Genomic DNA, 16,597 nt, shown 5'->3' with positions numbered 1-16,597 from the left:
TCACCCATTAGCATCCATAACAATCCTTGAGATCTTCATTTTTCTTGTGGAACCCATGTATAACTCTTCCAAACTACATGCCAACTTGCTCTCGACAGGAGGCGGCTTCTTCAGCGGCGCATGGAATCCGCTGAATGATCCGCCTCCCTCAGTTTGGAACCTGGACCTTCCATGAGGTCCAGATGATCCAAATCCAAAAGGGTTGTCTCCATAGAACTCTTCAAAGATATCCTCTGCATTTCTTGGGTTAAATCCATTTGTTGGTTCATTCCCAGGTGGTGGCATATGTTTCAAACCTTCCTCTCCTTGCTGATCATAAATCACCCTCTTTTGAGGATCACTCAATACCTAAATTCACAAAAATAAATAATTAAATGAACAATGTAATTTGAATAGTTAAAAGTTGCCTAACAACTTTTTTCCCCCAAAGCAATTATAGTATTGGTTTCACTCATTTTATTTTTTGCCTTATTTTCTCTTCTTGTTCTTTTAGTCGCTACAATTTTGCTTAAAGTTTTTAACTTCTAATATGTAAGTTACAGACTATTTGTATGAGTTATTATTAACTAAAAATGTTTAATGCAAACAACTTCAATCATTGTACAAATAATATTTTTGGAAGAGCAAAAAAGAATATCAAAATTCTTCCACATCCAATCACTATTCAATCTCAAACTTTCCATTTTACACACAATTGAATTAACTATTAAGCTTTCCGCCAGCCAAAATTCGAAGATAAGTCTTGGTCTTTAAGACTCGGGTAAAGAAAAAGAAAAAGAAAAAATGGGAAAAGAAAAAAAAAGGAAAAAATCGGAATCTTCTAAATTCACACAGTCACTACAATAATGGTTTCAAAATCAACCGAAGTTGATGATGATTATTACTATAATAGAGACATATCTTTGGTTTTCTTGTTACATGTTAAATTCAAGGGAAAAAAATGTGAGGAAAGAAATTTGAATTTAGCGTCACGTTTTGAACTGCATGAATTATTGTTGTTATTGTTAGACTTTGTTGAATTGGACGTAAGAAGAAGAAACTCGGTTGAAATCAAAGGGAAAATTTTGGATCATAGAAAATGATCATCAGAGTTAGTTACGGGAAAAATGCATATTTAGGTGCTGCTTATTGGATTTGCTTTTGCGTGTTGCATGGAATATGAATTCTGTTTCTCAGTGTTTTAATTTGTGACAGCCTAAATAAATCTAATAATATTAATAAACATTGGACAATGTTATCTTAATTATTTTGATGTATCATGCATTTGTTAAGAAAGTAATTTTTTTTTTAGAATTCAATATTTTTCTTGTTAAGAATTAAAAATATATATATATCAAAAACAACTATTTTTAGAATGCTTTTTAACTGATTTCTAAATAGCTTAATCTAACAATATACACATTTTTTAAAAACTAAAATTTTGTGGATGTAGAAAGAGTATTAATGTTGTTATAGCTAATAGAAGATTTGCGAAGGCAACGAACTTTTGGACAGTTGATAACAAATAAACACAACTACTTAAAAAGATTTAATTTTATTTCTGTCATTTATCACAAGGTTTTTAATGTGTGAATTAATGTGGGTAAATTATGTTTCTTTAATCTGTGATTTATCACAAGTTTTTTCTGTCATTTATCTGTGATGCAGAATCACCTTTGGTCAGATATTTTGTCTTAGATGCAAAATTAGCAAAATATACAAGGTAATTAATTTTTCAAGGCTTCTCTTCAGCCATATTACTAAGTCCCAACAACCATAATTCTATAAATATGCAATAATGAAGACAAAAGTCAGAGCTTCCATCAGGAACTCCAAAGCATCAATAGACTAAGTAATGTTAAATAAAATACCAAAATTGCCATATACATATATGATGTTTACTTGAAAACGAAACTGCAGTGGTAAGGTCTCATCTTCTAAACTTTTTGGATGATTTCTTATCCTTGAGACCTAAGTATTTGTCAATATCTTCTTCGTCATAGTCTGATTCACCTCTCCGTTTCTTCTTCCCCATGGCTTCCTCCTTCATTTTCTACATAAAGTTTTGAGAAAAAATGCATTAAATCAATCATATAAACATATATTAACTGATTTCAATACCCATCATCATAGAAGTCAGAAACTATATCCAAAGCTCATGTACCTTTACATACACATTATACATGCAGATTTCTATCAATGGTATTCAAGGTAACCAAACTCAGTTTACCGAAACCCTTAGAACTCGGGTAAACTCAAATTTGTTCCCTCGGAAAATATGAGACGGAGAGAATATCCCAAAATAAAAACTAAACAAAGTTTTGCATGCAAAATTACCATTACTGATAATCGTTAGGCCTCGCTAACCCGCTCTTCCAAAAGTAGAACTTCCTCTTCTTGTGCAGGATATTCTGGTAGCTTCTTGCCTGAAATATTAGTTGCATTGACGACTTTAGAAAATGTTCCCAGCCTTAACAATACATGTTAAAGAATATACTACTACTCTCACCTATAAGCTTCTCTATTTGAATGTACCACTCCAGCTCATATTGGTTCACAAGGGAAATTGCAACCCCAGAACGCCCTGCACGAGCAGTCCTTCCTACACGATGTATATAATCCTGCAGACCACAAGATAAGGAATCCAGCAATTTAGGTTTAGTCTAGAGCAGAAATTTAGATGATTCGTCAACCTAGAATTTGTAGAACAAATAACATGAGGCTTAATTCAAAAGTTAGATTAATTATAGCACATCTTACTTTGGAGTTTGTGGGGATGTCATAGTTAATCACAACATCTACTGTTGGAATATCCAATCCTCTACTAGCTACATCAGTACAAATGAGAATATTGCGTGCCCCAGACTTGAATAAATTCAAGGCTCCAAGCCTTTTTTACTGTCAAGATTATTGTAAAAAAGAATTACAGACAACTGGCAAACCACAAATAACAAATATGTATGTGTCCATGCACTATAGAGAGAGAGAGAGAGAGAGAGAGAGAGAGAGAGAGAGAGAGAGAGAGATTCTTCTTCCACCCCACATCCTCTCTCCCATAAGGTGGAAGAAAGAATATTTTGCAAGAAATTACTAATTAACAATTAACTATTATAATACAAGAATGTTCAATACAATTACCTGGGTCATATGACCATTAATTGGGATGGCTTTTAGACCAAGATTACTAAGAATCAAAGCAAGAAGACGAGTTGAATCACATGTACGAGTGAACACAATTGATGTACTTCCAGCCATTTCAGTGAGAACGTACACAAGGTAGAAATCCTATAAGAAAACACAATAAATTAACGAGGACATAGATTGCAGGCATAGAAGATATAGGCTGATTCATGAAACCTAAAATGCATAAAAATCAGTCAAATGCAAAAGGCACCAAAAAATGTATGATTCACTAAACAAAGGCATTAGAAAACAATTGAATATATATCTATTGTGCAAAATAAACAAAGTACTTCACAATGATAATTAGACACAAATCCTCAATAAAGTATAATAATAAGTTCCTAAACTAAAACTACTTGTGGAATGCCAAAAATTCAACCAAAAAAGGTGGTGAAGAGAAGCAACAGGGTGGTCAAGTGGCGCCCCTCTGGCATTTCAACTTCTGTTGTTGTGCAGGTCAAGCAGTGGTCTTCTGTCTTCTATGCAAAACCTAATATCTTTTAGGGTAGCAGGGGTATGTATCTAATATTTTATTGGGCTAAGTCAGATAATTTAGTGTATTTTTGGCTGACACTAGGGGACAGTTCCTCTCATCTAATATATATATAAACGAAACAGAAAGCAGCCTCAGAGCAAGGCACATGCCTTAGCACCTTGCCTTCTCAGCATCTAAAAAGAGCCAAAACTAGGGCCGTCAATATGGGCTAAACCCGTTGGGCCAGCCTGTTTCCCTGCTTAAACGAGCAGGCTTTTACCTTTAAAATCAGGTCCATTTAAATTTCAGGCGGGAAAAAAATAGCAGGTTAAGCGAGCTGCCCGATTAACATTTTTTGTATTTTTCAAAAAAAATCTAGTACTTTTTTCAATGTTTTTCCTGAACCATTTCTCCCGTCGCCTATAGCACCTAGGCATGCCTTTTGACAAGAGTTATATTGATCTCAGTCCAAAAAGTCAATTTGATAGAAGAGTTCAATGAAGAGTTTTCCCACATAACTCCATGCAGTCAATCTAACATGCTGCAAGAAGTAGATGTTTTCCTAAAGTAAATGTCATGATTATTCAAACATATAAGATCTAGTCCATTGTGCCAAAAATACATGACACGAATGATGTTCTATTACACTTACCGAAATCCCCTTCAAAAATCAAACATTTTCTGAAGAATCAATGATGGATAACACAAACCTTGTGTTTGGCAGGTAAGAAACGATATTGCTGCTTCAGTGTGTCAACAGTAGAATACTTAGAGGCTGCTTCAATCTAAATTAAACAAAAAAAAAATTGAGTAAATTTGGAACAACTAAAATCTAAACATATTTGCAAATATACAGGGTACCTTCACAGGATTCCTTAAACAAACTCTTTGGAGCTTTTGGACCTGCAGCATTGAGGGTGCAACTTGCTGTATTAGCATTGATATATATATATATATGTTGTATATAAGCAGCTTCTAGAAACCTTTTTCTAACTATAGGAAAATATAGACTTGGCCTAAAATTAAAATTTATTCATATAGAGAGGAAAACCAGAAACCTTTTAAGTCCTAAATTCAAATGCCATAAATCTTAGACGAACAACATAGTCCTAAATTCAAAATGCCATAAATCTGAAACGGAAAACATATATCTGATCTATTCCAATCTATAAAAATAATTTTTCCTACTCCTTCTATCACATATTTCCACACAAACTAATTGCATGCCAACATAAATATGGTCATAGTAAGTTTATTGAGCCCTTGATCTCCTCATATATTTTACATACTTTAATACTTATTTAATTATATAATTCCACTAGAATTGATATTTATTTTACATTGTTCACTTATAGTATCAGCCCCACCCCCTCCCCCTCTTCAACTGTTATGGATTTGTCCCTGTGCATATAATGATATTGTACACACGATGATAAAGTAAAGGGCACAGTTGTCCATAAATATTCATATATACCTTCTTAGTCATTGTAGCAGAAAACAGAAATGTTCTCCGCTCACGAGGAATCAATTGTATAATCTCATTAAGTGATTCCTCAAAGTCCTCATTCAACAGCCTGTCTGCCTCATCTAGGACCCGAATGTGTAGAATATAGCAAGTTCAAATATATGTACGATAAAGAAATGAGAGATGAAAAAATGCTATGGTAGACAACAGGAAAGTTTTATTAAATATTTCTTTTTGTAAACTTTAAAGTCCAAAAATAGGCCAAAGAATCCATAAAATGTTTTCTCGTCACTTTGAATCAGGATCTGACATTCTTTAAGATATAACTTTGCAACAATATATAAAGCACCTAACCCAATGCAGAAACATAAATCTCAAAAGAAAATCAACTTGCAGAAATTGCATTGAGTCAGTTACATGAATTATGTTATGTATTTCACAACTCAACACTGAGTAAATAAAGATTTTAATGAAATAAAAGGTGAACTCTTGAGCTCATATATGCGAGGGGCAAACTGGGTGGGCAGAGTAAAAGTGGTGAAAAATATTCAGAACTCATTACGTACAATCAATACATAGTTCACACAGCACGTGTATCAAATGATTGGATTAAATAAAAAGAAAAGAAAACTTCAGCATAGAATAATGTAACATCGGCATTATGTACAAATCATACCAAATATTTTAATCTATTAAGAGAAAATCCTTTGGTGTTTTTGAGGTAATCTAAAACGCGTCCTAGTGTTCCTACCTGCAAAGGTATGAATTTAACATAAAGGAGGAAAAGAAACACATAATCGACAAAAAATAAGAAGGCTAAACATAACTCAACAACCAAAGAAACACTAAATCATAAGCACAAACTCAATCTTGCAAATTCAGAATGTGCCTAGTTCATTTTAACTACTTTGATTGTTAGAATATAATTAGAATCAATTAGTATATCTGAATATTTATTATTATAAAATATTATTTTCGATTCAACGTGTCAAATTTAATACAAAACTGTGCATCGCACCATTTAACACTAGTAAAACAACAAATCGCACATATGAGATGATGTATTGTATTGTATTGTATCACATCATACTATGTTTTCTCCCTAAACATCCAATGTTGTTTAGAGACAAAAGCCAATATCCAGCAACTTACAAAATATCGAAATCTATAACCTATAGAAAGTTTAAGACTGCTGAGAAATGGCACTAGTAGCAACCTAAGATACAGAAATTCTCCTTACAGGACGAGAAGACTTCTTCACATAAGAGGAATTCCACTCCCCACCATCTTGAGAATAATAGTCCATTGGATATTCACCACCAAAATCGCTCTTTCCATTTCCATTTTCATCTTCTCCACAGCTACACTCACAGGAAGAATCACCACTCTTCTGGCAACTTACACCACCATCTTCACAACCTTCTTGCACCTTTGCCACCAACACATTTTTCTTCTTCTCCCACCAGCCAGGTATCACCCCCAACGCAATCTCTGCCTCGAAGGGATTGAGCACTGGTTTCCCAAAAGCATCACCCCAATCAATCGATAACCGAGGACAAGCAATCTGAATCCAAGCATCCACGGAGTCCTCAAACAATGCAATCCTTGCAGGGCTAATCTCAGACATCAAGAAAACAGTGTAAAGGAACCCTTTTTCCTTCATATTCTTTTCCAATCTCTCCAGAATCTTAGGGTTCCCTTGCCTACCCAAAGTCCCCAAAATAACACCCCAATTCCGAGCTTCCTCCCTCGCTCTCAAAATCGCACCTTTCCTAGATTCCTTCATTCCCACGTGATCATACTCTTCCAGAAACAACTTCCCAATGTAAGGGTCATACCTAAAAGCCTTAATCCCAGGATTAGCTATCATGATCGCCTCAAGATGAAACCTTCCATCAGCTACAAATACCAAAACGCTATTCTCAGGATTCTCACTAAACGAATCCATTAATGAAACCTTGGGAGCAGTGCAGCCAAGAACCTCACCGGCCGAAAGAGGCTTGGACTGCGGTACCAAAACCCTAAACCCTGATTTCTCCAATTCCGGCTTCGCAGCCCTAATTGCAGATGCAAACTGAATAGTACCAGCTAATACGAGGTTCTGGGCGCGAGATTCGAGGTTCAATTTAAAGGTATCAACCAAATGGGAAACGTCGATTTTGATGTCGACGAAGACGTAGAGACAGGGGATGGTGGTGGAATCGATGGGGACAAGGCAGCTGTGGCCGTAGTGGATGAGGAGGTCGGCAGAGAGCGCAGCGGCGGAGAAGTCGTCGACACAACAAGCGCCGTAGGTGACGTCACCGAGAACGTAGCAGCGGTCGACGGCAGCGAAGGCAGTGAGGATGTCGGAGAGAGGGAGGGAGTACATGAGGAGGCCCTCGGGAAACTGAAGGGCAACGCGTTTGGCGCCGGTGGAAAGAACGCGCCAAACGCATTTGTGGACCTCAAAGTTGTAGTTGTGAGGGAGAACGGAGATGGCGGCGTTGAGGGCCGCGTCGTTGAGGATGGAATCGGGGATTTGGTTCTTCACAAACCGCTTCGGCGTTGGCTTTGGCTTAGCTTGCTCCACCTCCATCGACCAATCAACCTTCTTCCCTCTCTAATCTTATGTAAACCCTTTTTTTTTCCCTTAGCCTTTCTGAAACTCACTCGGCCACCTTCTACCTTCCTCACTTGAGGGTACTCACGTACAACCCGCTCAACGACGCCGAAAACGAAACACCAGCACCGAGAGTGGACTTGAAAACGGATTCGGTGTGGGTTGGGGAGAAGCAGAGGGAGGTGGAAAGAAAAGACAGCGGCAGTGAGTTCTCACTGAGTATATGCTGTCAAGAATTTAAGGAGTAGAGTCGTTAGTGGGTATAAATTTACAGTCCTCACTGAGTACATTTTAGCTACTTTGATAAATTTATTATTTTATTTATTATTATCTTTTATTCATATTCTACTTTAAATTTAAATTGATATAATATAGGGTAATATAATTTATTACAATAAATTCATATAACGCAAATCTGATACAATATATAAATTCTTACAATATCTTATTAAATGGATTGTACAAAAATAAACATCTTAAAGAGACCATACAATTATTTAAAAAATTATTGGCAAAATATATAAAGAAAACATAAAACATATAAACCACGTGAATATTTCATAAGTTACCATGAGCCCGTTTGGGATGCAGTTTTTACTTTTGGATTATGAAAAATCACAATCTGCGTGTTTGGCACAATTTTAGAAAAAGCTTTTAACTTTTCAAAGAGTTAATTTGCAGCTTTTTGAAGAAGTAGAAATATATGCAAGGTTCTGAAAACCGAACCGGTCATCGAACCATTCTAGTGATTGGTTCACTGGTTTATTGGTCCAACCAGTTCAACCGTGATTCAACCGAAATAACCGTTTTATAATAAAATAATAAATAAAATATAAATAAACACACCAAGATTAACAAAAATCAACTATATTTAACTAAGATTAACAAAATTTTCAAACATAATTTTAACAAGATAAATTAACAGAGTTTTCAAACCAATTTTAACAATTTCAGCACAATGATTAATAGCAAAAAAAAGGCTAGCACTGTCAACTCTCCAATTACTTAATAACCTCCTTTCCTTCCCAACACCTTCAGAGTAATCTCTAGCTCATCCTACACTAAGTTATATCAATTAGAAATTATCAAACCACATTCATTTTGTATGCCAAAAAGTTTTAACATGGAAAGCTTTATTGCAAGAATGCAAGTCGGTGTGCAGGTCCTCAGACAGCTAATCAATACAAACATTCAAGTAAAAAGAAAGACAACACAGCAACAACACAACAAAGAATCAAAGGAACATTTAAAACACAGCAACAACACAACACCTATAGGAATATTTAAAACAAAGCAACAAAGAAAGAAATATCTAAGAATCAGCATTGTTGAGAACAATAACTTGAACGTGTATGCTTAAAGAATCAAAGGCTAAGTTTCACTGGGAAACTGAAGAACACCCAAACGAAGGAAACTTCAATAATAGCTTAAACCAAAATTCACAATCCCTTTAAATTGAAGCAGCAAGCAACTTGAGAACTAAAGCAAGGTTAACAAGGTTAAGCAATGAACTAAATCAGCGTAATTTTAACAAAGATTAACTGAAATAAATCAACTAATTATTCAATGATTCAATCCAAAATAAGAAAACAGTATAATACACCACAGGAACAGAGCTAATTAATGATTTAAATTTCAGTCTGAGTAGCACTAACAGAATCCAACAAAAAATAAATACTCCAGCAGAATCTCAAAAAAACATTTAATAATGCTTCAAACGGGTGTTGACCCGTATACGAATGGTGTTGCTGAATGAAATAATGTAGAACCAACAATTAATCATACTTCACGTAATAACAGCAAGGTACAATTATTATTACAACAAATTAGGTTTATACCTAGGGTTAGTGGAAGACAGAGAAGAATGCAGAGCTGGCGGCGACAGGAATAGTGGCCGAGGTGGAAGGGTCGAAGAGAGCTGGCGCCGGCAGGAAGACACTCGCGACTGCAACTGGCGCTGGCGGTGGCTGCGATTTTGACGGCTGAAGGGAAAGCTTGTTGTGCGAACGGAAAGCTGGCACCACGGGTCGGTGCAGGTGAGTGACTTCCACGGACCTTGCGACAGCGGCGGTGGCTGGACGGAGGTTGCGCCGAAAGCTCGCGGGGGAGACTGGACGTGGTGAGACCGTAAGAGCGAGAGGTGAGAATGGAGGGAGGGGAGGCTCGAGAGTGCGTGTGTGCAGTGTGGGTGTCTGGGTGAAAGAGTCTTAGGGTTCCATTTGGGGCCAAGCAAAACGTGTTTTTCACTTTTTTTTTACTGGAATATAACTTTTCAAATTACTGGAATATAACTTTAAATTTAATATTAGTTATTCAAATTAAATGATATAATGTTTTGTTATTTTTTTATTACTGAAATTTTTATTTTAAATTATAAAATATTTAATTATAATAAAGATTATAATAAAATTCTAATTAAGTTAAACTTTTATTATCATAAAAATTATATATAACTCTTAATTATTTTTAAATTTAAAGTTTTATAAAATTTTATTTAATTATTTTTAGTAAAATAATTTTTTTAAAATAAAATTTTCAACAAATATAATAAATTTAATTATTTAAAAATTCGGAATATTACATTTGAGATTGAATTCTCTTAAAGAAATATCAAAAGATAAAAAATATAAATATAAAAAAATATAAATATTTTTTTTAATTATCTAATTTTTCATTATTATTAATTAGTTTACGTATTTAATTATTCATGTTTTAAATTTTGGTTAGCTTGCTTTAAAGCAATTATTTTTATAAAGTATTATTTTATTCGACAAAAGAAAATGTATATATAAAAAATTGACTATGCTAACACCAAAGTCAGTTACCAAAATCAGTTATGAGTATAAAATATATATTAAAATATAAATATATTAAAAATAAATTAAATTACACATATATTTATATACAAATACATTAATAATTAATTTTAGTGATTAATTTTAATGTATAAATAATATTTTTAATAAAAAATAAATTTATAATTTTTTAATTAATAAATACTTCTCTAATATGTTTGACATGAATAATTACGAAAGACTTTTATTAAATAAAAAATTGTTGAGATTAAAATATCTAATTTAAAATCTCAATTCTTTCCTTTTCTAATTTATATATTTTAGCGAGAAAAACAACAAAGATTAGAATCTTAGTTAGTTTTTCTTTTTCTTGGGTATAAAGATATATTTTGGGTTGGGAGTATTTTTGGACCTAGTTATTTAAAAATCTTAACATAATGATCTGACCGAATCAACTAACTTCTTTCATTTTAGATAGGGGTGTGCATGGCCACCTCGATCCGAATACCCGATCCGCCCCAAACATTTTAGGAACTATTTTGGTGTGATTTTACTATATCTAAGGTTCGGAGTAAAAGTCTCAAAAATAGACTTGATCATTATTTTAGGTCGGGTTCGGAGTATAGCTCGGATTACCCGAAATAAGCATGGTGGCTTGTAGGGGTGTAATCGGCTCGGTTCGGTTCGATTTTGGACCGAAAACCAACCGAACCAACCTGATCAGTTCTTCCAAGAGGCCAACCGTTCGGTTGGCTGCTACTTGAGCAACCGAACCGAACCAACAGCGGTTTGGTTCGGTCGGTTTTTTTGGTTTTTTATACCTGCTTATCTGAATTTAAAATGCCATAAAATGAAATTTAAAACCTTCAATAAACTAGAATAACAAGAGTTTATCACATCCAAATCCAATACAAATTCAACTTAATTAAATATAAAACAAAAGACAATTAAAAATGTCTAGCAAAACAAAAACAATAAACACAAACAACAACAATAAACACAGTTTAACCGAAACATTCACTTTTAAACAAATAAAAGCCAAACAGCCACCATGTTTAATCAGAATCTACACCAGACTCATCCTCATCTTCTCCGGTTGGTGCAATTTCTACAAAAATAAAAGAAGAAAATCAATATAGATTATAAAGATAATATAGATTATAAAATAAACCAATATCTTCCACCAATGAATCCACTTGACAAAAGTGCAGAGTTAAAGAAGCAGAAAAGTACTGCTAGATGAAGCAGAAAAGTGAACAAAAAATAGACCTTTGGTAAGACAGAACAGAGATGCAGAGATATCCATCGCAAATAAAAAGTGATAAATAAATGTCATAAGATTTTCTCATTTTTGCATTTCTTAACCTAGATTCAAAAGCGAATTGCAAAATGATTTTCTACACAAAAATCCACACATATTGCCAAATATGAATACTAACATCCCTTTTATTTCTAAAAGTTATCTTTACATTATATATCCATTAAAAATCTAGCCTCTAGGACTTGGTTAATCGTTTCACTCAAGAAGTTTTCATCTAATTTTGGTGCTTGATTAGATGGGAGTAATTAGTACATTTTAATGTCTTATACCCTTTTGCTAGGAAATTCATCCATTGAAATTATTGGGTTTTGATTATACATCATCTGGGAAGACAGAACAGAGATGCAGAGATATCCATCACAAATAAAAAGTGATAAATAAATGTCATAAGATTTTTAAAATAAATTCATTCTCTTTTAAGTGATATCTAAACTGCCAACATTTTATGTGTGATAATTGATAACCATTCCAACAAAGTATTGTTAGATAATAGAAATTAGAAAGGCTTATGCACATCATATGCCTACAAGTACAAACCTAAAACAAGTTTTAAGCACTGCTGTTAACACAATCGAACTATTTTAGTTATTCATCATGCATCACTGTCATATCACTTAATAGTACTGGCAAAGTCATAAAATAGTTGACCAATATTCGCAAAGATATCATGGTCTCTTTTCAGCATCTTTAAGTAACATTTCAGTAATATACTAAAACTCAATATTTACTTTATCATGTAAAAGGCAACATGAAAAGACAGTCCACCACATGGTTAGCAGCTTAATCAAACAAATGATAAATGAAGGAATCACCTGCAACTTATGGTTATCACCAAGAATAAGAGGTTGCTGATTCACCCCAAAAATAAGACACATTCAACACAGCAACATTTTCTCAGATCTAACAACTCCATAACTTCATTTTTTCTGTTCATTAACTCTGTATATTTTTAAATAACTCTTCTAAATCACTAAACATACAATCAGAAACTCACATAACAATACAAATAAGCCAATGATCAGTATCACAAGAACAAGAAAGAGCAATCAAAGAGACTCACTAGTAGTTAACAAAAACAACACAGCAACATTAACTAAAAAACAAATCACTAAACATTTGTATATTTTCAACACAGCAACATTTTCTCAGATCTAACAACTCCAGAACTTCATTTTTTCTGTTCATTAACTCTGTATATTTTTAAATAAGTCTTCTAAATCACTACACATACAATCAGAAACTCACATAACAATACAAATAACCAAACACAAAATCTAACCTCTGACGAAGACATAGTTCTGTTTCGTTTTGGGTTTTTGCAGGAGAGGGACTGGTTGTTCGGCGGCTCGGCCTCTGGAGTCTTGCTCGGTGGCTAGACTGGTTGGATGTTGGAGTGCTGCTCGAGTGCTCGACTTTGGCTTTGTTGCTCGGCGACCCTGCGACGGAGACCCTTCGACGGCGATGATGAACGACCTCGAGGCTTCGAGCGACGATTGGCGAGTTCTCTGTCTCCCTCAGCCTCTCCTTCTCTCAAGTATGGAGCTCGGAGGTGGAACCGTTTAACCTTCGAAGAATGGGGGAGAGAGGTGAAGAAGAAAGGTGTGGGTGACTGGCAGAGGTGTGGGTGACTAGCAGACTGGGTAAGTGGGTACAGGCTAGGTAGGGTTCGCGGCTGAAGAAGAAAGGAGAAGAACCGAAGGAAGAAGAAAGCTAGGTTATTTTTCTGAGTTTCCTTTTTATACCTAGGTTAACGGGGGCAACTTAGTAAAATCAAACTCTACTGAACCCTCATTCTTCGGTTCGGTCCGATTCGGTTCGGTTTTAGCAAAGGCAATCAAAAACCGAACAGAACCGATCAGTTTAGTTTGAAAAAACAAAAAAATTGGTTTTTTTCGGTTTTTCAATCGGTTGTTGTAAAATTCGGTTCGGTTCTGCGATAATTTTCGGTCCGGTTCGGTAACTTACACCCCTAGTGGCTTGGTCATTATATACAATTAATATTTTGTGTTATTAATAATGGATGATGGCTATTCTTATGTGGAATTTAAGTATTGTAAACCTTAATATTTTGTGTTATTAGTTATTATAAGACTATAAGTTAATGTTTTATCTTTAAAATGCATAAGATTTTAGACTATATAATGCATAATATTGTGTTATTTGTATTGATTTAAATATTGGGTGTTATTAGACAATATTAGTATTGATTATGGTTATGCTTTAATTTTAGAAAAGAGTTGGTTCCTTTTATATTTTTCTAAATGAATTTTACCATGACAAATAATGGTTGGAATCTTGGAAATTTGGATATTTTTACATGCTAGCTTATAAGAAGGTATCAATGTAATGTAATATTAACGGCCCCATTTTCACCCGATTTTTATCCAGTATAATCGTGGCCCAAAAGTGTATAGATTTCATCGGGTCTAGGGTCGGATTTGGGTCTATTAAATAGACCCGATATATATTTTGGGTCGGATCTAAGTCACATCAAACCCAATTTCATCCGACTCATGCACACCCCTAATTTTAGAAATAAATCTCAATTGGATTTAACCAACCCAACTTATATTGACATAGATTGGTTCTTCCATTTGGGGATAAAATGTTTATATACCCTAAAATTGTCATGCAAATTTTGTCTCCCACTCACATTGTATGATTATCAACGGAGTTCAAGATTTTCATACAAATTTCATTTCTCATGAACACAAAATATATTTTACTTACGTGCATTTCTAGAATAGTGATAAATATGGAAGTGGTCCCATAAAAGAAATATCATGGTTCTGAAAATTAAACCAGATCAGCCGATTCAATCGGAAAAATCGGGAATCGGTCACCTAGCCAGTCTGGGTAAGGTTAAAAACTGTTTGGCAAAAAACCGATAAGAAAATCGATCGAACCGGCGGTTAATCGACGAACCGAAAGAACCGTCCAATTTTTTAGCGGTTTTTTGTTTGGATAAACTTCAAAACGGCGTCGTTTTGAAGGTATAAAAAAAAGGAAAAAGAGAAGCTAAACTCACGAAGCCACGAACCCTAATCTTAGTCTCAACTCTCAACTCTCACACTCTCACAAGTCACAAGAAACACCATAGCCACCGTGGGCAGACCCACTTTCGCATAGCCACCCACGATGGAGCAACCCCTCTTCGCCGTCCCACAGCCCTCCAGCCACCGCAGCCACTGCGCCCCGCAGTTCCCAGAGCCCTGCAACCACGCTTCATTGTCATCGACAAACTCGTATCCTCTAGGTAGAGGTGTCGCATTTGGAAGCTCCGTCGCCATCGCAGGAGCTATGTCGCCGTTGTAGGAAGCTCCGTCGCCGTCCTAGAAAGCTGTGTCACCGTTGTAGGAAGCTTCCTTGCTGTCGTGTGGAAGCTCTATGGCCGTCGTCTCCTCTGTTCGAGCGCGCTCTCTTTCTCTTCGCCGGTGTCACTCCTTTTTCTCCTCGCCGCTGGTAAGCACTGTGGCTTGGATTTTGATAATACTGTGCTCGCCGGTGTCGCCTCCTCCTCCTCGTCTCATCTGTTTGCTGGTTTTACTGTTACTAATTGAGTTGCTGATTTAGGATTTGTCATTTTGAGTTACTGATTTTGTTAATTTGTGCTTATTTTGTTAAATTTTCTGGAAAGAATTTGTTGTTGATCCTCATATATTGTGTTACTGATTTTGTGAATTTGTTATTTTATTCTGAGTTACCAATGTTTATGAAACTTATACTTATTTTGTTAAATTTACTGGAAAGAATTTGTTGTTGATCCTCAGATATTTGTGTTACTAATTTTGTGAATTTGTTATTTTATTCTGAGTTACCAACGTTTATGAAATTGGAGTTGATTATAATGATCCTCAGATTCTAAATTGCCCTTCTGTTGAATTTGGAGTCTGATTTCTGGACAGAATTTTTGTTGTTGTTGCATTTTTTTTTGGTTGATTGTAACTATTGTGAGTTGCTGTTTTTGTTTTTTTTATTATAATTATTCTGAGTTGTTTATTAGAATGATTTTGGAATAATTTGATATTTTTTTGATTAAGTTTGAGTGGTTGTTAATTATGATTTGTGATGAAGAGTTTCTTTATTTTGGTTTTACAAAGTATGAAACCCAAAATATTTCAGTTCTATTGGTAAAAAATTATAAGATGAATATATATGTTTAAAATTATATATAATTTTTTAATAATTTTTTTAATATTTAATTAAACCGGTTGAATCCCAGTTAAATCCCGGTCAAACCAATAAATCATTGAACTAGTGACTTCACCGGTTTATTGACCGGTCCGGTTCTCGCAACCTTGAAAAATATAGACGAGGTTCTCATTTATAGTAAATAAACTATATAACCAAATTGTTTAACATTTATAATAAAATTTTATTGCAATTATAATCAAACACATTTAATTACACTAATCAAAGTAAAATTCAGGACAATGAAGTTAAAATTTGTATATTAGCAAGAAAGAAAAAATCTGTAAGTTGAAATTAATGATGACGAACTATTGAAAATGATGAAAGGGCAGAAGGAAAGTCAAAAGAAAGGTGTTTGCTATGGTGCTTAAAAAGTGTTGTCTAATTACTAAAATTGGTAAAATAATTAATTTTAAATTTAAAAGTATAAAAATTAAAAAGTTTTAAATATTTTAAAGTTACTATAAAAAGTAATTTAGGAAAAAGTTAGCCACCAAACAAAAAAGCACCATAGAATTGCCCCAAAAAAAATTAGAAGAGGGCACACAATTTTGGGTTTGTCATGTGTTATTTATTAAAAAAGATG

The 16,597-nt window shown here is 34.4% G+C and overlaps 2 protein-coding genes and 1 pseudogene across 2 annotated transcripts; all 3 read right to left on the bottom strand.

The window, feature by feature from the left end:
* On the bottom strand, positions 1 to 1,862 carry LOC130963220 (uncharacterized). Its single transcript, XM_057889355.1, has 2 exons — positions 1,851 to 1,862; positions 1 to 348 (listed from the first exon to the last, which is right to left on the bottom strand). Exons 1-2 carry the CDS (start codon positions 1,860 to 1,862, stop codon positions 1 to 3), a joined length of 360 nt encoding a protein of 119 aa, XP_057745338.1.
* A 47-nt stretch (positions 1,863 to 1,909) lies between these two features.
* Positions 1,910 to 11,025, bottom strand: LOC130963219 (DEAD-box ATP-dependent RNA helicase 10-like; annotated as a pseudogene).
* Positions 6,094 to 9,762, bottom strand: LOC130961304 (uncharacterized). Its single transcript, XM_057887087.1, has 2 exons — positions 9,543 to 9,762; positions 6,094 to 7,930 (listed from the first exon to the last, which is right to left on the bottom strand). Exon 2 carries the CDS (start codon positions 7,678 to 7,680, stop codon positions 6,319 to 6,321), a length of 1,362 nt encoding a protein of 453 aa, XP_057743070.1. The 5' UTR covers positions 7,681 to 7,930; positions 9,543 to 9,762; the 3' UTR covers positions 6,094 to 6,318.
* Positions 11,026 to 16,597: the final 5,572 nt, after the last annotated feature.

This window comes from Arachis stenosperma, chromosome 2 (genome assembly GCF_014773155.1).
Source record: "Arachis stenosperma cultivar V10309 chromosome 2, arast.V10309.gnm1.PFL2, whole genome shotgun sequence".
Taxonomy (NCBI): domain Eukaryota; kingdom Viridiplantae; phylum Streptophyta; class Magnoliopsida; order Fabales; family Fabaceae; genus Arachis; species Arachis stenosperma.
This window is presented reverse-complemented; position numbering and strand designations above follow the sequence as displayed.

Excerpts from the sequence above, each read along its gene's own strand:
- LOC130961304 (XM_057887087.1), bottom strand. The coding sequence starts at position 7,680 with ATGGAGGTGGAGCAAGCTAAGCCAAAGCCAACGCCGAAGCGGTTTGTG.